Source organism: Bubalus kerabau, chromosome 8 (assembly GCF_029407905.1).
Source record: "Bubalus kerabau isolate K-KA32 ecotype Philippines breed swamp buffalo chromosome 8, PCC_UOA_SB_1v2, whole genome shotgun sequence".
Classification (NCBI taxonomy): domain Eukaryota; kingdom Metazoa; phylum Chordata; class Mammalia; order Artiodactyla; family Bovidae; genus Bubalus; species Bubalus kerabau.
In genome coordinates, this window is record NC_073631.1 from 66,986,276 (window position 1) to 67,010,792 (window position 24,517).

The window sequence follows — 24,517 nt, forward strand, 5'->3', positions numbered from 1 at the left end:
TTTCCTGGCCTCCCGGGTTGGAGATGGCGAGGAAGTTGCCCGACTCCAAGAGGGACCCACCCACTCCAAAACTGGCCCAACTCCACACGGCGTCCTTAGTGCCACGACTCCTGGCCGCCGCCAGGGGGCGAGCTCTGGCCTCCGGCACCAGCCAACCTGAAGACAGGGCTCCGATCAACGACTCAAGACCGCGCCGGCCATTCCGCGCTGCAGGGTGCAGCCGGCCGCGAAGAGGGCACCCGGCCAGGCCCGGCGGGACGCGGAGCCGCAGCGGGAGGGGGCGCTGCTGGGCCAGGAGAGCGCGGCGCAGAGGAAGTACCGTCTTCGCCGCGCGGCCGGGCAGCCTCAGCCGCGCCGCGCGGGGCTGCGATGTCGTCCCGGCCCGGGCGCGACGATGCGGGCGCCGGGGTCGCGCGGCGGCCCCGGGAGCCCCCGGAGCAGGAGCTCCAGCGGCGCCGGGAGCTGAAGCGGCGGCGGCAGGATGCGCAGCAGCTGCAGCAGCTCAAGCACCTGGAGTCCTTGTGAGTCCGTCATGCCCGTCTCCATCTCCGACTAATGCTAGGAATGGATCGGGGCCCGGGTCGCGCGGCAGGGTCCGCTCGGGGTCGGCGCTTTAGACGGGATCCTTGGACACCTGGGGGTGGGCCGGTGAGCCCCTCGGACCCCGGCGAGCCTAGAGCCGGTTTTGATCCCGGGCGGCGGGACCCTAGACTCCCAGCGGCTGGCGGGAGGGAGGAAGGCTCCTCCCCCGAGCCTCGTCCGGGACGCGAGCAGTGGCGGCGGGCGCTTCCTCCGCTGGAAGCGGCGGTTTTAGTCCTCGTGCGGCGGCGGCGGTGCTCGGTCAGTATTCGGAGACTAAACCTGGAAGAGCGACTGAGCGCCCTGGTCCTTCCCGCTCTCAGGTCAGGGGGCGCACTGTGAACTGGTTAAAATCCCCATCCTTTTCATCTCTTGCTATTAATAAGGAAAGAGAAAGCCCAGTCCCGTAATGTTCGTGCGGTGACGAAGAGAAGTAAAGTGGGGTGAGGGCCTGGCTCCTAACTACTCGGGAGGAGCTGTCAGGTAGAAGAGAGCCTAGACTTGTTCTCTCTGGTCCTTAGGATTTTTCACCAGGGATAAGGATGAAAGCTACTAGGAGGCCAGTTCCAGCTCAAAAAGAATTAGGACCTGAGTCAGCGTGGCCTGACTTGGGAGGCAGTGTGCTTCCCAAGCTCCCGAGGGTTGGAGGAGAGTCCAGATGACCACTGAGAGAAGGGTGGGTTGTAAAGGAGATTTAAATATAAGGTGGAAAGTTGGATTAATGACCCTTTCGATTCCCTTCTGTTTTTTCCTTCTATAATCAGCTTTAGAGGTCAAACTTAGATTCTAAGTTTGATGTTCAATAAGTTATTTGACTTATTTGTTTCAGGCACTTCTCACTGCCTACCTTCTCATGATTGCTGAGACAATGATGTAAGAAAAGGCCCCCAAAGGGTTAATCCTTCATTACTAACCTTTGGGAGCTTTGACACAAAATGCATGCTTTCTTGGAGCCTGGCCTCCTGTGGCTCTTAAGCTGAATGTCACTTCATTTGAACACCTGGGTATAAAGAGAATTAGCCTTTTAGGTATGGTACAAAGCTTTTTAGATATGGTATCTCCAAAGCAAATTGCAGAAATATTTTCCAGTGGAAAGCTGTGGCATGTCGCAGGTCTGGCCTCTTTTAGTAAGAATAATGGAGAGAGAGTGAAATTCGCTCTGTCGTGTCCAACTGTTTGCGACCCCATGGACTGTTCATGGAATTCTCCAGGCCAGAACACTGGGGTGGGTACCTTTTCCCTTCTCCAGGGGATTTTCTCAACCCAGGGTTCGAACCCAGGTCTCCTGCATTACAGGCAGATTCTTTACCATCTGAGCCACCAGGGAAGCCCATAATGGAGGAATAGAAATGTGTATAAATTGGGCAGGTGATACAGTCCGTCAGCAGCCATTCATTAGTAACATTAATGCTATGTCTTTAGGGTTTTCTACTTCAAAAACTAAAACATCTCTTTTATCAGGACAGTCCTAAAGAATGTCAAAAGACAAAACTGCCACACTTTGCAGTTTGACGTCCTTTGTTCAAGGGAAAAACAATCCACAGATTGAGGAAGAGCAGTGTTTCATCTGCAGTGGAACACTCTTCCCAGTTATTTTGGACAGGAGCATGTTTTACAGGGCGTTTCAAGAGGCAACTTGAAAATAGGGCACGATTGGCTAGGGAGTCGGGGATTTCTTTACAAAGCTTGCACGTCCTCTTATCTAGGGTAAGCTAAACTAAGCTAGGTAGCCCTGGGCTGAAGGATTGATTGGTATATACTAGGTTTCCTTGACGCAAGGCATTTCCCATTAGGGCAGGCTGACTTAGGTTTAGATTTGAACTGGGCCACTCCATTTTGGGGGTCCCAAGCTATGGAGGACCTCTGTCCAGAGTTACATGGAGGTTTTGTAAGAGCAGTTTCAACTTTTATGGCTTTTCTAGATTTCTTTAGGAGTACCCTGATAGCCTCAGTTCTTCCGTCTGGTACGGAGCACTGTGGGCGTGGTGATTGTTGAGTGTTTACTTTTGCAGGGAGTAAGTTTCTAAACTGAACTTTCAGTATCACCTAAAATTTTCGTTTCATCCTCCTGTTCTTTTCTTTGGTAGGAGGAAATAGCAAGTTGGTTAGAGTAGGAGTGAGGATATGATTCCTGAAACAAACAAATGACATTGAAACGTTTAAAACAAAAATGCTTCCTATGTAACTCTACAACAGAAATGAGCTAACAGGCTATTAGTGGCCTTTTTTGGCCCCTAAGTCCTTTGGTTTCTCTCTCAGAAATTTATTAGCCTGGACTTACAGCAACATAGGTGTGAGGAAGATAACGTTAATTTCATTTTTCTTTTGTAATTAAAAAAACATTGTTTGAGGCAGTGTATTTGCATGTAAATAAATGTAAGTGAAAAAAAAGCTCCCTCCCTCAGGTGATATCTTATGTATATGTATAATCTCCCTTTTCCCATACACACAAATAGAACCATACCAAACACTCTGTCCTCTACACTACTGCTTTCTTGTTTTAACTTAAACTATTTGGTCTAGTTTTAGGATAATCTGTATCTATTTGACTATTAAATAAGTGATTAGCCATTTTAGAATTTATTAATGTTTTCCTGATGACATTTTCAGTGTATAAAATTCAGAAAATTAATCAACTCTAAATTCATCTTCTGTGTACAGCAACTTTGGAACTCCCCGATTTCCAAGTTGTTGGAGTCAAGATAGCATTTTAAACCAGTCATAGCACCTCGATGCCCTCTCTCAGTAAAATTCCACTAGAGAGGCATTGAAAGACCTGAGCTATTCAGTTATCCTGCCTCTTTTTCCAACTACATTCTTTTTTAAGAAGGGGGTTATATCCATTAGGCAGTCACCTTTAAAAGCCAGACACCCACGCTCTGCATTGCATAGTCTAGAATGTGTCAGTGCTTGAAACTGAACATAATTACACCTGAAAGTAATACAGTGTTACATGTTAATTCCATTTCAATTTTTAAAATTAGTTTGTTGTGTTTTTTTTTAATGGACAGGAGCGGTGGGTGCTGCTTTTGTAGATTTGGCACCAGAAGCCTTTTCCCCAAGTTCCAGCAAAATAATGAAAAGTGGAAATGAGGTGGGAGCATAGGCATGATTTGCATCCTCAGAACCTGAGGGTCTGAGAGCTATATTGGTGAAAGAGAAAGTACATTTGCACACAGTCATCTGCTTCTCTAGCAGTAGTTGAGTGCCACCGATTGCCCTACATCCTTGAGTCCAGAGGGGTCAGTAGGGGCATAAAGGGCAGTCAGAGAGCTGAGGAGCAAGTGGCAGTGTGCTCTGCAAACACCACGGGCCAGTGGAGAGGATCTTGAATCCAGAGCTGGGGCGAGGGGCAGGAAGGGGAGCCTCTGGGGTGGATCACCCCCACCTCCTTCCACTATAGCAGACCCTTCCCTCTGGCTTAGCTCCCTCCCCGTTGTGCAGTCCCCATCCTTCTTAGAGCACTCACACTGCCAACCCCATGAGCCTCACAGTGTTATGGAAGTTGGACGTTACGGTAGGTAAATCACCCACACGTGCAGTGACAGATTGGAACCATAATTAGCTCAAGTCTCTTCTTCCCTCACATTTTCCCTGCAGTCTCTTGATTTCCCTTCCTCTAAATATAAAATCATTGTCCTTAGACACCAAGTTAGTTATTATTTGGTCAATTTAAGTGCTGCATCCCAGCAGGATGTGATACAGCATCAGTTTATTCATATTAACATAACATCTCTGACTGCTGGACCTATTTTATTAACTGTTTTTAAAAGTTATAGTGTAGTTTTAGTTTTTACTAAAAATAACCTTTTTTATTTTGGCCTGTAGTTGCTTTTTGGCGATTGAAATGTGTTATGTTCCTATGAACAATGGTTGATGACCAGTGTTTTTTTTTTCCTTCTAGTTATGAAAAACCTCCTCCTGGGTTTATCAAGGTCAGTGTAAAGTTTGTATTTTTGGTTTTTCTCTGAGACAGATTTGACCAGAGCTCAGACTCAGTCACTTGTTACGAAAAACAGCTGCTTAAGGTTTGACGCTCCTTTATGGTAGTCCTGTCTCTTCTCTGCAGATGGCAGTCAGTTCGTGCACTTTGGGCTTTGTCATAGTCCGTGCCTTTGCAGAAGTTTAATCTGCCTCGTGTCTGTCCCTAAGACACTACTGCAGGCCCCCTGGGTGCCCTCAGCACTCGCTCCGCTTCTTTCTGTCTCCCTTGCAACTGCATCTTCTCAAAGCTCTGCTGCCCCATGTTCCTTCTCTGACGCTCCATTGCTGCTTTCTTGAATGTCATCAGTTCAGAGAACAGTGGAGTCTGAGGACATGTGACTCCGTCCAGTCCAGCCCGGCCTGGTGCAGAGTCCCTCCTCCAGCACCCCGGCCACAGTGTCAGCATGTTTCTCTGGGAGTGAGACTTAGAGGACTTAAGGCCAAAGTAACCTTTCCTGTTTGGTAGCTTTTAACTTAAAAAGAAATTTTTTTAGGAAACATTCTTCCATTATAAATTTAATATTCCTGGAAACTTGAAAAAATCATAAGGTAAAAAAACAGCACCTTAATTATACAGTGCAGTTATTTGGTGGTGAAAATGCATCTCACAAATACAGTATGTATGAGATTATAGAACGTGACCGTGGTCTTCAAGGTCTAATAATCTATTTTACTCTGACACATTATTTTTATTATTCCAAGAAATCTTACTTGTTTAATTCTATCTTCTGCCTCATTCCACAAAGCTTCTAAGTTAGCAGAAAATTTTTTGTGATCTTAGAATCTAATTTTTGTGATCTAGAATTAGAACTTGGAGCTCACAGATCATCCCTGTGTAAACACTAGTGACTTTTCTCTAGGAACAGCTTTTTTCTCTAAGAACACAAAAACTTTGTTTTTGTGGTAGGCTAGCTCTTCTGGAGTAGTTACTTATATTTTCTTTCTCAATTATAATCAGAGGATAACATGATAACATAGGGATCTCTAGCCCATGAGCAAGCCAGGCAGTGCTGTGTTCTCAAGCAGGTGGGAGAGGGCTCTGGTGCTTTTTTTGCCATAGAGCTTACACACTCTTTCCTTTTTCAGGAAGATGAGACTAAGCCAGAAGACTGTATACCAGATGTCCCAGGCAATGAACATGCCAGGGAATTTCTGGCCCACGCACCAACCAAAGGACTTTGGATGCCACTCGGGAAAGAAGTCAAAGTCATGCAGTGTGAGCATGGAAAGGTTTCAAGTAACACCCTCAATTCACGCAAGTTATAGACCACTGTTTACAAACGAGTTCACGCCTTTTAATTCATTCTCACACCATGCTGTTGAAGTCAGGGCATGATCTCTAGGCAATAGATGAGGAAGCCCCCTTGTATGTGTTAGTCGGTGTCTGGGGTAAGCGGCAGAGCAGTGCCTTGACTCCAGGGCTTCTGGCTGCAAGGGCGGTGATCTTCCACAGGACTGTAGCTGCTTGCAGAGTCTATGCTTCAGTAATGTTCCTGTAACAGAAAGGATATTCCATGTAGCAATGCCATGGGGGACGAAGGATGCATTGGGGGTCACCTTGGGTGACCTTGGGTCCCCTGGGGTCTCCTGGGGTCTCACCTTAGCATGTCCTCATTAATGGTGTTAAGGTTTCTCCAGGTGACCTGAGAGGAGCTGTGGGCCACACAGGGTGGGTCTGGACCAGGTGGAGCTGTGTGCACACAATCCACTGCACCAGCATAAGATGGCATTTGAAGAAGGGGTACTGCTGCCTTTAAAGATATTTGTTTGTACAAAGATCCTTCATGCACACAATTAAAATAGTAGTTCTTCTCCCTTTCCTGCATTCCCCTCACCTCAACCTCTTTTAAAAAGGTTATTTTTAAGTTTATCCCCATGTATCTAGATAACAGGATTACATTCCTGACCCTTGATTTTTCTGATTTCCTTATTATCTGCTCATTTCTAACTGTAGGAGATCAGAACTCAGCTCCTTTTTTCTTCCTCCATCCCATCTCTTACACATGCCCTACCTATCTCATTTCCCCAGTAATAGTTATATCATAAATTTAAATAAATCCATTGTGTTTATTATTTTCAGAGTTGAATCACGTATTAAACTGAGTATATTTCCTTTTTTAAAAATTAAGTTTAAAAAATCACTCCTCTCTTTGATGGGGTAGTTAGTTGTGCTTCACTTTCCATTTTATTGTTCTTTTCATTGACATGCAATTAAAAGTGTTTAGTCTGGACCAGAACCAGTTTTACATGAAGTTAATGAAGCTTAAGCTTTAGGACCCCTTCTTTGCACCTTCGAAAGCCCTTTGGAGTCCCAACAGTAGTCCTGTCTTTCTGTAAAATTTATCAAGTCAAGATTCCCCGCCCCCGCAAAAGAGCCCTTCTTCTCCTTAATTTATGTAAGCTTCAGACTTCACAAAACTTACATCCATCCCAGATGGAAAAATACATGCACACATAACCCTATTGTCATTGATTTCCATGATCCTAGTGTTACCTAAAGCAGAGCTTCTCAAACTTGGGGTGGGCCTGATACTATTTCTGACAAGCTCCCAGGTGATGCCAGTCTTGCTGGTCCACTGACCACACTTTGATTAACAAGCATCGCCTCACAGATCATATGGATCCTTCTTGATACCGCACATCAATTTATGGCATTCTCCTTTTGTCATACAGACAGACATTTGTTTGAAGGGGTCTCCATTTGTATTTGGAGAAGGCGATGGCACCCCACTCCAGTACTCTTGCCTGGAAAATCCCATGGACGGAGAGCCTGGTGGGCTGCAGTCCATGGGGTCGCGAAGAGTTGGACACAACTGAGCTACTTCACTTTGACTTTTCACTTTCATGCATTGGAGAAGGAAATGGCAACCCACTCCAGTGTTCTTGTCTGAAGAATCCCAGGGATGGAGGAGCCTGGTTGGCTGCCGTCTACGGGGTCGCACAGAGTTGGGCACGACTGAAGAGACTTAGCAGCAGCATTTGTATTGAATACATTTCTTCTTCCCCCGGTGGAACTAACTCAAAATAGTGTGGTGATGCAGAAGGGGCAGGTCAGAGAATCCCTAAACTTCATTTATTTCCCAGTGGTTTCCTACTACCAACTCTCAAATTGAAATGTGAAGAAGAAAATATTTCCCTGTCACTACATATTTTCATTAGCTACCAGCATGGAGCAGAATTGGCTCATTCTACCTATAATTCCTGTTCCTGCTTCCTGACCTCCTTAGTTGGAGTTGCTGAATGCCTGTTTAACAAAGTCCCACAGACTGCATGACTTAAACAAGAAGTTTCTAGTCTCACAGTTCTGGAGGCTAATGATCCAAAGTCAAGGTGTCCTTCTGAGGGCTGGTGTGGAAAGGATGTATTCCAGGCGTCTGTAAAAATTCTGTCTCCCAGTAAGGTCATTCTGAGGTACTAGTGGTTAGAACTTTCAGTACAGTGGGAAAGCAAAGGGGATGACACAGTTCAACTTAAAGCCCAGTTTTTAAAAAATCACACTTTGTTTTTTGCATGGAATTATTTAGTAAGTACTTGGTTCACTTCTAAAACTCTGCAATTAAAGGATACTTGAGGAAGTAGTTAGTTTCTCTCTTTTCATTGATTATATTTGATTTTAAAATTGGAATCTATATGAAGAATATCTTTAATATGATCTACTGATGCTTTATCTTGATTAAGTAAAGATATATTATCTTAAAGAAATATATCCCTTTGTCTTTATTTTAGGTTGGCGCTGTAAACGGTATGGTCACCGAACGGGCGACAAAGAATGCCCTTTCTTTATCAAAGGCAACCAAAAGTTAGAACAGTTCAGAGTAGTAAGTAAAACCCCAGAGTGTCAATTTACATTTACTGGATATGATGAATGTCAGTGAATGAGGCAGTCACCAGTGAACTGGAGTTTCACACAAAATACATTCCCAAAGCCGTTAAGCCAAAAATCTGGTGTTAACTGCATCTCTATTAAATCAAATCTGTGTGACAGATTAGTTATTAACATCAAAAAGATGCTTGTTAAAATGATATTTGCTCTGCCTTGGGAATACTGCCTTTTCCAAAGAGGCATTTTTATCAATTCAGTGAGTCTCTTTGTACTTATGTAAAAAATCATATTTCATAAATAAAATAGGATTCTAGTTTCTCAGCCTTTGTCTAAAGACTACATATTTTTGTATCATAAACTGGAAGTATGTATAAATGATATACTCTCTTTGGATGACAATAAAGTCAGTCTGTCATTTCACTTTTTTTTTTTTTTGGCTGAGCCATGTGACGTATAGAATCTGAGTTTCCCAACAAGGGATCAAACCCGTCTCCCCTGCATTGAAAACTCAAGAGTCTTAACCACTGGGCCACCATGGAAGTCCCTTGTCACTTTTCTTAACAAAGTCACCTCCCAGGTGTTAATTCACCATTCAATAACTATTTCAGTCAATTTAACTATGCTGTTGCTGGATATACTTGGGATTATCAGCATGTCAAACTGGGGTATATAAACATTCTACAAGGATTTTAAGATATTTAAAATATTGGGTTTTCATTTTACTAATTTACAGAAAATATTCTGAATAAATCACTCTTACCCAGAATGTCTGCTTTTACAGTACCTTTAACAGATAATTTGATGATAAATCTCAAAAACTTAAATATATTCATATTTTTAAAATTTCAAAATCTCAGTTGATCTAAGGATAAAACAGAACATCAGTATACACAAATAAGAATAACGTTCAGAATTATTTATATGATTAAAAAATAGAAATCGAAGAAAAATAGGAAACAACTGTGGTGTCCAATATGCAACATAATTCACTGCAACATATAAATCATACAGCTTTTAAGAATTACATTTGAAGAACTTCCCTGGTAATCCAGTGATTAAGCCACAGTATCTGGTGTTAACTACAGTGATTAAGAATCCGCCTTACAACGCAGGGGATATGGGTTCAATCCCTGGTCGGGGAACCAAGATCCCACCCGCTACACAGCACTCAAGCCCATAGCACAACTACAGAGACCACACACTCTGGGGCCTGTGCATGAGCAGAGAGAAGCCCACACGCTGCAACGACGACTCCCAAGTGCCCAACTAAGATCCAACGCAGCCAAATAAATGAACATTTTTTTTTAAAAAAGAATTATGTTTTAAAAGAATATGTAATGTCATAGGAGGATATTCATGAAAACATAAGGGAAAAAGAATAGAGTTGTATTGATATACATAACATGATTCTATTTTTTGGAAATATGAATAATGACTAGAAGAAGCACACTAAAATATTAACAGTGGATATCCCTAGGTGGTAAGATATCAGATATTTTTAACTTTATGTTTTCTTTGATATGTAAAAAATTTTATAATATTTTTAAAGATAGTTCACATGCCATGAAATTTTATGTATATTCATATTTTAAGTAATTTAAGTAGTTTTAAATTATACAAATATAAGAATAAATGCATCTTATTTTAACAGAATGGAAACATTACAGAAAGGTTTTTCACAATTGATTTTTCAAGTCCAATCTTGCCTCTCTCCTCAGAGGGAATTTGTAGTAAGTAGTTTGATGAGTATACTTCTAGATTTCTCTTTGGTCATATACAGTATGTTTTTGTGAACCTATAAATGAATCATGTATCATTTCCAACTCACTTGTTTGCTTAATAGTATCACTTCATCATCTTTCCATATAGAACAAATAGAATTAATCTCAACATTTCTAACCTTGAGTAGTACTTAATAATGATTTTGCCATGGTTTATCTCCTTACGAAGGCTATGTAAATTATATCCTGTATTTGTATAACTGGGAAATCTTTTTTATAGCCTCTAGGAGAAGGCAATGGCACTCCACTCCAGTACTCTTGCCTGGAAAATCCCATGGATGGAGGAGCCTAGTAGGCTGCAGTCCATGGGGTCGGTCGCTAAGAGTCGGACACGACTGAGCGACTTCACTTTCACTTTTCACTTTCATGCATTGGAGAAGGAAATGGCAACCCACTCCAGTGTTCTTGCCTGGAGAATCCCAGGGACGGGGGAGCCTGGTGGGCTGCCGTCTATGGGGTTGCACAGAGTCGGACATGACTGAAGTGACTTAGCAGTAGCAGTAGGAGTTTTAAATGATGGCAACCCTTAAGAAGGATTAGAACATGGTGAATATAAAATTACCACCAAACAGGAGGAAAAAACTGTTTCCATGTAAGAGGGATTTAATTTTAACAGTCTATGAAGCCAAACCTAACCTTAACCTTCTCTAACCTTCAAGGCACATGAAGATCCCATGTATGACATCATTCGTGAGAATAAAAGACATGAAAAGGATATAAGGTGAGATTGTCCTGATGATAACAATATCCTCTTAAACTACGAAATTAAAGCTAGAAACTTTATAAATTTAAAAACCAGTATTAGAGGAGTAGTTTAGTAAACTGTGAAATATTTGGAAGACTGGGATAGTCACTGAAAAAAGCCAATGTGTAGGGAATGATCAGGCCAGCCTGTTCTCCTTGGGTTAACTTAAAGCATTGTGCTTGACCCAGCCTTGACTTGCTCGTGTCACTGAAAGTTGGTATTGGCAACTACCATTTATCTTCTCTAGTGTCTTTAAAGATCTGAGCTTTTTTTTTAATTCCTAGACAGGGTGAAAAAACAAGAGGAACTTTTTTGTTGTTGTTGTTTTTAATATTGTTTTGTTTTCAAATTGGTGGTATTGAATCATAATCGTTTGAATTTTTTTTTAGTGAAGTATAGTTGATTTGCGGTATCATGTTAGTACAGCACAGCAATTCAGAAATATATCAATATATAAATATATACACACACATATATTCTTCAGATTCTCTTCCTTTACAGGTTATTACAGAATACTGAATATAATTCCTTGTGCTGAATTATAATTGTTGAGGAGGTAGATTACCTAGCATGGACTTGAGCAGTGGGAGAATGATTTAGGAAAGTATGCATCTGTTAGAAATTATGAAAGTAAGGACTATGGAAACATGCCAGAATACTTAGGACAATGGAAAGAATACAAAATGGCTTGTACACTGGTTATAGTCAAGTAAAACAGGCATGAATGTAGACAAGAATGGGGGAAAGATATAAAAATAAATACTGTCTTTAATGAGGTGATTAATTTGTGATTTTTTCACCCTCATTACTGTTCTTATATTTTTATCTAAAAAAATTTTTTCAAGTTAAGTTGAATATGGTTCTTTGATCAATCTTATGTGTTTAGGATACAACAGTTAAAACAGTTACTGGAGGATTCAACGTCAGATGATGATGGGAGCAGCTCCAGTTCTTCAGAAGATAAAGAGAAACACAAGAAAAAGAAGAAGAAAGAAAAGCATAAGAAGAAGAAGAAGGACAAGAAAAAGAAGAAAAAACGAAAGCATAAGTCTTCCAAGTCAAATGAGAGTTCAGACTCAGAATGACGAGAACCTGGCTTGTTCAACATTCTCTTCTCACAAACCAGACACTGTGGCCAAAGATGAGAGGACCGTGGAGGAAGGCGGGGTCGGAGAGGAACCTCCGGAGACACCCGGAGGGCGGGGGTGTGGGATCCCAGGCGCGGGTTCTCACCTGCCTTCCAGGGAGGATGCGAGTTGTGTGTTGCCAGGTGCTAGCTCTGGACACGCCTGACTTCAGGCTGGAGAGCTTTTCCCCTTGTGCTCCTCCCTGCTGATCCCTGTGGGTCCCAACTCCTTAGAAATGCCTCGGGCAGGGCGGCCAGATGAAGGGAGTCTCTGAGGAGCTGCTCCCGGTGCTGCCGTAGGTTCCACCTCCAGGGTGGAGCTACTTGTGTAGAGCTCAGGCCTGATTTCCCTCTGCTGCTGAGGATAATAAAAACTCACTATTTATTTTTCAAATGCATTTACTTTTTTCTTAATGCATACACATGCTCCAAATTTAAAAGGTACCTAAGGTTTAATTATGAAACTTCTATTTCCTTCCTCCCCCAGCTTCCCAGTTCCCTTTCCCAATGGCTACCAGTTTTACCAGTTTCTTGTGACATCTTCCAGGAATACTGCCTACATCACAAGCAAGCATAGGGCTTTATTTTTAAGTATAAATACTATACACGTTCATCTCCATGTTTTAACAGTATAATGTTGATTTTAATAGCAAATATATCCTGCACTGCAGCATCATAGGTACAGTGTCTTCATACAGAACATACCACAAGGTCTAAATGGCCACACAATTCCTTGAAGGTACTATAATCATGTAACCATTCCTCTATTGCAATTCAGTTGTTTCCTGTTCGTCATTCTTCAATATCGTGATTTATAATATATATTTGATCACTCACATGACCAGAATATATTTCTCAGATATATTTGGTCATTGTCCAGTTTCTGGACACAGCTCCGCAAACCCTTGGAATATCATGTGTGATAAGAGCAATGGGAACATCTTTTGTTGTGTTTGGTCTCTTGTCCTCCATTCATGACAGAGCCAGAAAAGTGAAATGAGTGTCTTGTTTATTCATAACTAACTCCACAACATCTGGGTTTATGTTCATGAGATGACTTTTGGAAGGCACCTAAGGATGTGGGGAGAGGCTGGTTGCCAGGAAAACCAAACTGAACAGAACTGGAACTTGCAGTCCCACACCCTCCTGTGGGGAAAGACTAGAGGGACTGGAGATTGAATCAGTCACCAATGGCCAGTGATTTAATCAATCATGCCTACATGATGGAGCCTCCATAGAAACCCAGGGAGGGACTCAGAGCTGGGTTGGTGAACACAGAGGTGCTGGGAGAATGCCACGCAAGCAGAAGGTATGGAGGCTCTGTGCTGCTTCCCATCCCATCTATTTTGCCCTGTGCATCTCTTCCATCAGGCCGCTCCTGAATTACAGCCTTTTATAATAAATCAGAAAGGTAGCAAATTAATTGAATCCAAAGCAGCGAGTAGAAAGCAGAAGCACAGGCAAAAACCTGACTTTTGACTAGAACCTGAAGTGGAGGAGGCGTGTGGCATAGTCCTACACAACTGAGCTCTTGCCATGTGAAATCATGCATTTCCAGGCAGACAGTGTCAGAAATGAGTTAAACTGTAAGACACTGCTGGAGTCAGGATCTGCAAACTGAGCTTACTGTACCCTTCCTACCCAATCCTTCATTTCTCCCACCAGTGCATTCCTACCTCTGGATTCCTATCTCCAACTACCTCTGTAGTTCAGTTGTGTTCTGATGGGCTTGGAATGCTAGTGGAGACAGGGACCACAGGCCAAAATGGGTTATCTTAAGTTAAAACTAAGTTATCCATTAAATAGTGTACACTAAATGCCAGTCTCCATACAATTGTGCTATGCTCAGCCACTCAGCTGTGTCCGACTCTGCAACTCCATGGGCTGTAGCCAGGTAGGCCCCTCTGTCCATGGGGATTCTCCAGGCGAGAATACTACCTAATAAGAATATTGAGTACAGCAATAGTCAATACCATTCAGAAATGTAGAGTATGGCCAGGAGAGTGATAGCTAATGTATTTGTCTTGTTGTGAAAGTGCATTGATGACACATGAGGATCACCTTATGCAACCATGGGTTGGGGATACAGGCCAGAACGCTTCCTGATGTTACTTAAGCAGGTGTGAAGCATAAGTTAATCAGGCCATCACAGACCTTCTAATAAAAGACCAGCTTTGCAAACACGATCCTTTACTTGTCTCATTGCCCTCACTGCTATCACTTTTTACATGCTCATTACACCAGCTAGCAGTTCTGGGTTAGTATAAGGGAGTTCCGTTCACTTCAGTCACTCAGTCGTGTCTGACTCTTTGTGACCCCATGAACCGCAGCACGCCAGGCCTCCCTGTCCATCACCAACTCCTAGAGTTTACCAAAACTCATGTCCACTGAGTCGGTGATGCCATCCAACCATCTCATCCTCTGTCATCCCCTTCTCCTCCTGCCCTCAATCTTTCCCAGCATCAGGGTCTTTTTTCAAATGAGTCAGCTCTTCGCATCAGGTGGCCAAAGTATTTGAGTTTCAGCTACAACATCACTCCTTCCAATGAACACCCAAGACTGATCTCCTTTAGAATGGACAGGTTGGATCTCCTTGCAGTCCAAGGGACTCTCAAGAGTCTTCTCCAACACCACAGTTCAAAAGCATCAATTCTTCTGCACTCAGCTTTCTTTACAGTCCAACTCTCACATCCATACATGACTACTGGAAAAACCATAGCCTTGACTAGATGGACCTTTGTTGAAAAAGTAATGTGTCTGCTTTTTAATATGCTGTCTAGGTTGGTCATAACTTTCCTTCCAAGGAGTAAGTGTCTTTTAATTTCATGGCTGCATTCACCATCTGCAGTGATTTTGGAGCCCCCCAAAATAAAGTCAGCCACTGTTTCCACTGTTTCCCCATCTATTTGCCATGAAATGATGGGACCGGATGCCATGATCTTAGTTTTCTGAATGTTGAGCTTTAAGCTAACATTTTCACTCTCCTCTTTCACTTTCATCAAGAGGCTCTTTGGTTCTTCACTTTCTGCCATAAGGGTGGTGTCATCTGCATATCTGAGATTATTGAAATTATAAGCACAGCAAAGATATGTTCAAACAGCTTAGCTCACAGAACATTGGCCAGTCCATCCATGTATCCCTACAATGACCACAAACATTCCTGGTGGTGCTCCCACTGCCTCCCACACCTGGAACGCCATGAATTCTGCCATGCCACCTTCCTCCAAAAAAATGCAGGCAGTCTTCAGCCACACAAACCTTTTGAGTACCTAGTCATATTTAACCTACACCATTTATTGGGAGATTGAATCCACTTCTTGGTCATCTAGCCCCTAGGGTCTGAGTCTTACATGCCTGAAGCTTCCTTTGTTACAGGAGACACTAGATGCAAGTAAAGCATGCATGACCACCTACCCTCCACACATCTATCAGTGTCCTATTGGACCCTATATGCCTGCTACTAAGTCTCTTCAGTCGTGTCCGACTCTGTGTGACCCCAGAGACAGCAGCCCACCAGGCTCCCCCGTCCCTGGGATTCTCCAGGCAAGAACACTGGAGTGGGTTGCCATTTCCTTCTCCAATGCATGAAAGTGAAAAGTGAAAGTGAAGTCGCTCAGTCGTGTCCGACCCTCAGCGACCCCATGGACTGCAGCCCTCCAGGCTCCTCCGTCCATGGGATTTTCCAGGCAAGAGTACTGGAGTGGGGTGCCATTGCGTTCTCCCCACTCTCCTTCTCTATATGCCTGGCCTGCATTACATAGACAATGAGTCAGCATCCTCTCTATTCCCAGGATAGAGCCTCTTTATGGAATGCTTAAGTCTTTTTATTCTGTCCTCAACGCCACCATCCTTTTCTCTTTATCCCAAGGTCCCTGGTGAGGACAAGACAAAACTCTTCATGGGTGACCCAGTTCTACTAGTGTTGTCATGAGTGATGTGGCCATTTTGAGAGAAGAAAATGCTTAAGAATCACACTTTTGAAATCCAGTGTATTTGCTATTTTACAACTTTTAATTCACAACTTTACAATGTCATATTTTCTTGTTTGCTGGTATAACTTTAGTAGTTCAAGAAAGAGATCTCATGTTCTAATCCATCATGATAATGCAATATTTCACTTTTTCTTGTAGCTGGAACTCAGCAATTTGTTTCCTAAGGAGTAACAATGGAATAATACAGTTCTTTAAGTCAGGTAACTGATGTGATATACAGAATCATTACCAATATCTTTAGTTTCCATTTTTAGGGGGAAGCCAAGGGTGTTAACATTTTGCCTAAGCTTAGTTACATTCTTCCCTTTATTACCTCTGCAGGGCAGAAATGACCTTTAAAAGGTCATCAATCCACTGGACCAAGACTAGGGGTTTAGGTGAGGAAGGCTTACCCAGTGCCAAGACTCATTGTAAAGAGAAGCCTGTCAAGCTGCTGGCCCCTGAAGGGAGATGCTAAGCTTCCATTTACCTAGCTCTAAATTAGAACACTAATGGTGAAGCCACCAGGAAACTTACAGAATTCCATATAATCCACAATATGTTACTGGTAACAGCAGCAGGAATTAAACATGAAAACTAGGATAAAAACAACATTTCACAGGGCTCAAGGATGTATTGTACAACATGAGGATGCCAATATTTTGTAATAACTGTAAATGGAAAGAAATCTTTAAAACTGTATAAAAATAAATTACAAATTAAATAATCATAACATTCCACACAATTGAAAAACTTTGGCTCCAAACTTCTTGTAAGCTAGGGATGTCTGTTACAAGGTATGTCTGTTACCCAGTTAGAACACTGCTATGTTGATGCTTGGGTCTATCCTCCAAAAGGATAGACCCAAGCATCAAGTAGGAAAACCCAAATAAATTCCAAAAAGCAAATCATAATTGTGACAAACTAGACACAGGATAAATACCAACCTCTAGAGCTGCTGGGTATTTCCTAAATTCTATGGCATCTGCCTCAAATCTCTGGTACTTTGTAAGGGACCTTGGTTTTAGCTCTCTCACAGTTACCTGAGGGAAGAAGTGATTCATACTTTAAATAATCCAAGAGGTTTCAAAACCAAAAGAAAAAAAAACAATTCAAAAACACATCTTTCAAGAAAGTGACCTATTTTTCAAGATAAAATTCTATGCCGTTCTGTTATTCGTGGTGGTAGAAATGATCACTTGGCAAAAACAGACAGTCCAGAAGAGAGCCTTCATTAGGAAAATAAAAATCTTGACTGTGTAACCTGGGGTAAACTGAGGTTCCCATTAACTTTTTCACAGGAGGACTCAGTGAGACCTTCTTTCAGATATGGCCAAAGGAGAAAGTGCTGAAAACTACTAAACTATAGTATTGGGTCACAGTGAGGAGTAAATTTATAACCAATGCTATTTCCCAAGACAGAAAAAAGATTCATACACATTCTGATGAGCAATGACATGACATAGGAATACAAAGGCAAATAAGACTGGGAAGACCAATGGTACCATAGTTGGTGTTTTAATATAACTATTAATTTCAGTGTTACACATCATGAACAAGAGCTCACATTCTGGAGTTCACAAGATGCTGTCAGATGCGCATGAGGGGTCCCTAAGCACACTGGCCCAGGTCATTTCCTGCCACTTTATAAGCAAGGACTAACATCAAAGCCAGAAAACCCTGCACATATTGTAAAGGAACCCTGTTTTCAAAAAATTTCCTCCAGATTACTGAGCATGAATCAAGTCAAGACAATAGCCCAGAATTTAAAACCTAACAATATACCCGATTTTTAAGTGGAAGTGGTAGGCTTAAATATTTCTTCAATCTAAAGGTTTGGGATTAAGCCTGGGATTTATTTAAACTTCCCTGGGGCCCTTATGCATCCCATTCTTCACTCACCTGCTTTGCATCATTCTTTGCAAGCCAGATATAATCATCTCCCAAAGTGGTCCTTAGGGTGCTCCCCCTGTCCCTACTCCTGTCAGCTGTGCCCCTGCCAGTCCTAGGATGGTTCAAACTCAAGCTTCAACCAGGTGTGGATGGGCTGCTAGTCCAGTCCCTCAATCTCACCTTTTTACACTCCTTCCTCCACCCACAACACACACAGCAAAGCAAAACAACTTCTCCTCCCAAGATAACTTTTCCATGGATTACCATTTTCCCCACTATGTACTCAAGTTCAAACTCCAACCTTTTAAAATTCAACTGTTAGTCCTCTCACCCATCTCTATTTACTCCCATGTGAGTTAGGACCCTCACCACTTTGATTTTTTTAATTACAATACTTTTTATTGAGTAAAACTGATTGTATACAAGGCTTTCATCCATATAGGTGCTCTCCACTCTAATTCTTACTATAAAATACTACTGGTTGAAGACAAAGATTTGTCTCATTTCTCTACTCAATCTGAATTAGCCACTTATTGGCTACAGGATAAAAATTTGTAAGTGAAGAGAAACATTCATACTTTACCACATTCCCAGCCTCTTTCCCAATTCCTCACAATTCTCCATTCTGGCAAGAAGGTCTCAAGCAGAATCCAGCCCCGGCTGCCTGTTTGACTGCCACCCTGCTGTCTCCATTTCCACTCCAAACTGTGTCCTCTTTTGTCTCCAAACCACAGAACCTCAATCGGTGTGAAATCCTCTGCGTCCACGTGGACTGCCTGTTCTCAGCCATCCGTCTAGACCATGTCCTGTCTCAGCCCACCACCACCCAGCTCTCTATCATCTTCTACCAGAGCACTTTGTTTCACATTACACTGAAATTTCCTAGAGTACAGGAACTCTAACTTGGGATTCTCTTTCAACATGAATATGGGCACCTATACCTGAAGCGAAAACATATTTTCAAAACAGAGAAATACTGATTTATGGCTGCCTTTGTATCCTGGACCCAGTAGGGAACCAGCACAAACAACCGAACAGTGTATGAGTCACTTACATTAGTCACTTACATTCCAGTGGTCTGTGAGAGGCTCTCCTAGACTGCAGTCCCTCCTTGTTGGCCATGGCGGGTCTGCTGCAGAGCCTGACACCAGTGCTTTCACAGCCATCCTGTCGTTTCCAATAAACCGCAGGGACACACTCACATTCACCATAAGCTTGTAATAACTTGCACTTATTTCTGGTGGGCCACACCATAAGTTGGGGAGGGAGAGAGCTCTCGGGTGGCATCCTGATTATCCTTCCAGCCTCATGATAAGACCTTCCTTTGGAAGATGTCACAGGACTCTGTGGACTCACTTCTTCAAGGAGGCATCCTACCTCATCCATGTCACCCTCCTCTTCCAACTCAGAGTCTTCTGAATCCTCAGGAAGCACAATTGTCAAGACGGCACTTTTCTTCAACAGATAGGCTGTCTTAACATTTGAGAAACTGCTCAGCTCTTTCAGCTTCCTGCCTTTCATGGTCTTTTTAATCTTTGCACACCTTTTCAAGTTCTCATTATACACCTCCCCAGTCTCATCATTCATGATCATTTCCTCTTTATCTGCACTTAATTTCCTATTGATAATTGGTTGTTTCCAAGATCCCTTGGTTTTGCTGTCTGATGCTGTCTCTTCACCCCTGGGGGGCATTTGCTGGGGGGATTTCTCTACCTGAGCTTCAGAGCAACCCATGTTGCATTGGATGCCCTCATCCACTTTGTTGACCTGGGCCAACCAGGTAGGGGAGGGAACTTGCCCCTCGCAGCCATGGTTCTCCACTTCATCAACTTCATCCTGGTTCTGGCTCCCCACTGACATCTGATCTGCTCCCTTCCTACCACTTCCTGGTGAAGACTCAGGGGAATTCCCAGGCTGTACCTCAGTCCACCAAGTCAAGTCGCACTGGATGCCCTCATCTTCTTTGCTGACCTGAGCCAAGCAGGGAGAGGATGGGACAGGCATCTCAGGGTAGCTGTTGCTCTCTTCCTCTTCACCCACAGTCTCAGGGGAGCCATGGCTCCCGCTACTGTTCTCTGGCATACCTTCTCCTGCAGTAAAAGGCTTCTGAGATGATTCTGAATGTAGGGTCAGGTCTTTAACTGCTTCCATGCTGGCGGAGAGTGCCTGTTCCTGATGAAGCTTGCTCGTATCTCCAGCAGACTGGTACAATTTTGAGTTCCAGGTATTCTGGATCTCATCTCTGCCATTCGGAGGTGGTGGGTTTTGGGAAAGAGCTGAATATCTCTTCTTTTCTTCATCCAAGTTCATGCGGTCTCTATCCTCATAAGAGTTATAAAGAATTCCTCTACTCTCACAGAAACTTTGTGAAATCCCATTTTGCAGCACCTCCTTCTGTGGCATATCTTTAGCATAAACCACATCGTACAATGGCATCATTTCATTTGATGTACTCGCAGGAATACTGGTCACCTTTCCTACCTCAGGGCTGTTGCCTTCTGAGTGCATGTCTTGTTTTTCATTCAAGTTTTCAGCCTGTTGAGGTTCAGCTTCTGTTTGCGTGTCCTTTGTTTTCATTTTTTCCCAATAGCCACCATACTGTCGGAACTGTGCCATGTTATAAAACATAGGGACTATGGATCTTCGGTTAACAGTAGTGGGCAATGGGGACTGAGGGACGAGGAAGGCAGGATACTCGCTGAGCACCACTGGAAAATACAGACTTCCACTTGTGAAAGCTAGAAAGAGAAGGGGATAGTTAGCCATCCTGTCTCCTGCCGCCAGGCACAACAGTCAGCCATTACACACTGCACAGCCCCAGCTGCTCACACCCACCACGGGCCTCCCACCTAGTCTTCTGCTACCAAAGCAAAGGACATAAAGTCCTCCCCCAGTTTTTACAGGAGTAACTCCTAACAACTTTCTTAACCCATCTCCCACGCTTCTCACAAGTCTGTAATCCGCTTTGCTTCCAGAATAATCTGTGATCCTCACTCCAGTTACAGTATTTGAATGGCTCATCATGGCTTATCAGATATGAGGGATAGTGACCACTTTCCCTAGGATGGCATAAAACACTTCATTATCTAGTTTCTCACTGTATCATCTCATTGAGTCCTTCAAGATACAGAGGCTCTAGCCATAGGTGCATTCCTTCACCAAGACAGCTTTGAAAACTTCTCTCTTCCTTTTCTGAAACACCCTCCTTCCCCTAATCATTTTAAAACATTTTCAGCAACTGCTGGAACTTGAGGCATTTTGCCAAGAGAAATCAGTTGGACAGAGAAAGGCAAATACTATACCATCACTTTTATGTAAAATCTAGAAAAAAAATGGTATTAAATACAGTGGTTGCTATGTGGTTGCTGAATGATGGGGAGATGGAGAGATGCTGGCCAGTGGCAAAAAGAAACCTCTAATTCAGCTTATTATAAAAAAGACAAAATGGAGAAGGGAAACATTAACTCAAAATCAGCCTATTTATAAGAACATAAATCAGCTATTTTAATTCTACAGCACTGCATGTCCAATTAATATTTAAAAGATGATAGACTACATGATTATGGATATTCTATAGGCTTGGGAGCCACTCAATCCTACCCAAGTGAAAAAGGTGAACAAGAATCAAGAATCCTCAGGTCATTCACAGCAATGTTTGGTTACTGGGAAAAGTGCTACACCAACACTGGAAAGCCATGTGAATACAATCACAACTTACAGGAGCACAGACCCAGGAGATCAAAACTCGATGGGAACTCACAGTGGGGTAGGAAAACCTGAACTGCTATTGACAGACTGCAAGATTAGGATGGAGACATCTGAGTTCAAATCCTCAGAGAAAACTCATCCGTAAGGGAACCATCCCACACACTTTTTTAGTTTTCCATGCAGTAGCTCAACCAGTTTCTCACAGTAAATTTAAGAGAAAAATCTCCTGAGCTTCCCGCAGGGAAAGAGGAAAAGGAATCACACATACCAGAAGCACTGTTCTTAACAAGGTTCATCCTCAGAAGACACTAAACAGAGCTTAACTGATGGGCAGGAATGGAAATACTTGTCTCCAGTCCACTCTAGCCACCCTTCCCAACCCAATGGGAGGGGGAGGGGGAAGCATGTATACTTTGTTGTCCAAAGGCAAAATCACACTAAGACTAAGACCTAATCATACTCCTTTCACAAACAGAACTGTGATCCCTTCTCTACCTCTACAAGGTAATACTCCATTACTAAGGGCCTATTCAGATCAGTTCCTTTTATCCAGTACAAAATGGTTGACAAAAAAAAAAATTACAAGGCATAATAAAAAGTAAAAACTACTGTCTACAAAAAAAAAAAAAAAAAACTCAGTTTAAATACAAAAACAGGGATTAAATGCGAACGGAAGGAGAAAGACATACCATGCTAATTAGCTAATGCTAATAATCATAAGAAAGCGGGAGAAGCTCTATTTCAGACAGATTTCTGAGAAAGTAAAATAATCAGGGGCATAAAGTGGGGCATCACAAGAAAAAGTCACTTCTTCATTGAGACATAACAATCCCTAATGTGTATGCCCTTAACAGCAGGTGAAGCTACATGAAGCAAAAGTCATAGAACTGCAAGGAAAAATAGATGAATCCATTGTCGGAAACTTTAACATGCCTACAGCAGACATGGATAGATGCATTCAATATTAAAAAATCAATAAGAACAAATGAACTCCACAACACCAACCAAATGTACATAACTACTCTACAGACCCCCTCAACCAACAGAATATTTTTCTCACACTCATATAGAACATTCACAAAGATAGACCACGTTGTGCCATAAAACACACTTACAAATTAAAAGGTATACTAATTATAAAATGTCTGCTTAGACCATAACTGAATGAATGTAGAAAACAAAAAGATAAATTCCTAATATCAGAAATGAAAGAGGGTACATTACTACAGACCCCACAGGCATAAAAATATAAATGATTAATATGAATCCTATTTCCACAATATATATTACATAGATAAAAAAGGACAAATTCCTTGAGACAATTTCCCAAAACTCAAGTAGAAACTGACAATCTGAATGGACCTCCATCTATTAGGTCCAAGATGTCTACCTTCCAAATATTTTCAAATCTTGCTTGTCACCTTCCTCCAACATACTTTTCTGATGTCCCCATTATAGCATTTAGAATCTTTAGACTCTGTAGAAAAATTACAAGGACTAGAAGCTCTAAGGAACCTCGTCCAACAAGACTGGTCTCACAACATGAGACTTTGGTTGGATTACGTTGCGAGCCTGGGCCAGTCACTGACTGGGAGCCTCAGTTCCCTCATTTGGGAAACAAGGACAGCAACAACTTGGTCAAATGAATCAAGAATCCATTTCTAGTATTTGGGCTTTCCTGGTGGCTCAGATGGTAAAGAATCCACCTGCAATGCAGGAGACCTAGGTTTGAACCCTGGGTTGGGAAGATCCCCTGGAGAAGGGCATGGCAATCCATTTCAGTATTCTTGCTTGGAGAATTCCCATGGACAGAGGAGCCTGGTGGGCTACAGTCCATGGAGTCACAAAGAATTGGACATGACTGAGTGACTAAACACAGCACACAGCACACAACTAATATATAGCTAGAATTTGAATATTTTCTATTAACCTGAACCACAAACACTGCCCAATCTGTCTAGTGTGAGCACAGGGTGAGGAAAAGGAAATCATGGACAAAGGAATTAGAAAACCTTCAGGCTTTGATTTGCAGGGAGGGTCCCTAATCCCACTGAACCTCCTTGGGTATTCAGATTCCTCACCTGCCCCAGAAATGGAGAGTGGATTACAGACAGGATTCTGGTACCAGGGACCCAGGTGAGGCTGCTGGGCCATGGGGTGCACATAGAAGAAAGGTCTGGAGTTACTGCCCTCAAAATTTTCGTTGTTTCCTGAAGAGTTCATGGTCCACTGAAAAACAGGTGTTTATAGTTAAGAAAGGACAGCTGTGCTTCATCCTGTAAAGTGCTGTAAAGGTAGAAAACCATCCTTGTCCCCCATCATGACTGGGATCCTGGGTGGCAGGTCCCTTACCTTGTCTTCCCACTTGCCTGGGATGCAGACATGGGGTACTGCCCTGCATGCATTAGGACCAGCGGAGCAGCGCCCAGAGGCCCAGGCCCACCTCATACTGAGTGAGTCCGGCTCCGCAGGCAGCAGCACCTTGGGGAGATGAGGCCTTGGAGGCACCAGTGCAGCTGCTGGGTGCCCTGGAAAAGGGGGCTTAGGCCTAGATGCACCACCCTTGTCTGCAGCCTCTCCACCATGCTCCCTAGCCCATGTCCCAGACTGAATACCTGCCCAGCCCCGGACTCCAGGCCCCGGGCTCCGTCTCCTAACACCCCGCTTCCCGTAGGCCAGTCTGTCCCCCACGACCCCCAAACCCTGTGCCCTCACGCCCTGCACAACCCACGTTCCCATTAGGGACACTGACCTGCTCTAGCTCGACATCTGCGACTTGGAATTTCTGTAGCGGCGCACACAACCCACACAGGGCCGACCTCGCCGTCAAGGGTCCCTACAGTGCCGGCTGCACTGGCTCCTTTTTATGCTTGACTGGGCAGCACGTGCAGCTCTTCAGCAGGCCCC

At 43.1% G+C, this 24,517-nt stretch overlaps 2 protein-coding genes across 4 annotated transcripts; one reads left to right on the forward strand and one right to left on the reverse strand.

Moving 5' to 3' along the window:
• The first annotated feature begins 254 nt into the window (after positions 1 to 254).
• Positions 255 to 12,873, forward strand: RP9 (RP9 pre-mRNA splicing factor). Of its 3 annotated transcripts, XM_055590436.1 has the most exons (7): positions 266 to 521; positions 4,484 to 4,514; positions 5,650 to 5,779; positions 8,290 to 8,305; positions 10,038 to 10,116; positions 10,827 to 10,888; positions 11,799 to 12,653. In XM_055590436.1, exons 1-7 carry the CDS (start codon positions 370 to 372, stop codon positions 11,995 to 11,997), a joined length of 669 nt encoding a protein of 222 aa, XP_055446411.1. In that variant the 5' UTR covers positions 266 to 369; the 3' UTR covers positions 11,998 to 12,653. The 3 variants fall into 3 exon arrangements, with proteins under 3 accessions (XP_055446413.1, XP_055446411.1, XP_055446412.1); XM_055590437.1 differs by lacking the exon at positions 10,038 to 10,116 and having other exon boundaries at positions 284 to 521; positions 8,290 to 8,381; positions 11,799 to 12,620; XM_055590438.1 differs by lacking the exons at positions 4,484 to 4,514; positions 8,290 to 8,305; positions 10,038 to 10,116 and having other exon boundaries at positions 255 to 521; positions 11,799 to 12,873.
• A 3,153-nt stretch (positions 12,874 to 16,026) lies between these two features.
• LOC129659232 (uncharacterized) lies at positions 16,027 to 24,513 on the reverse strand. Its single transcript, XM_055590440.1, has 5 exons — positions 24,363 to 24,513; positions 23,692 to 23,839; positions 18,970 to 20,640; positions 16,957 to 17,052; positions 16,027 to 16,190 (listed from the first exon to the last, which is right to left on the reverse strand). Exons 2-4 carry the CDS (start codon positions 23,831 to 23,833, stop codon positions 17,000 to 17,002), a joined length of 1,866 nt encoding a protein of 621 aa, XP_055446415.1. The 5' UTR covers positions 23,834 to 23,839; positions 24,363 to 24,513; the 3' UTR covers positions 16,027 to 16,190; positions 16,957 to 16,999.
• Positions 24,514 to 24,517: the final 4 nt, after the last annotated feature.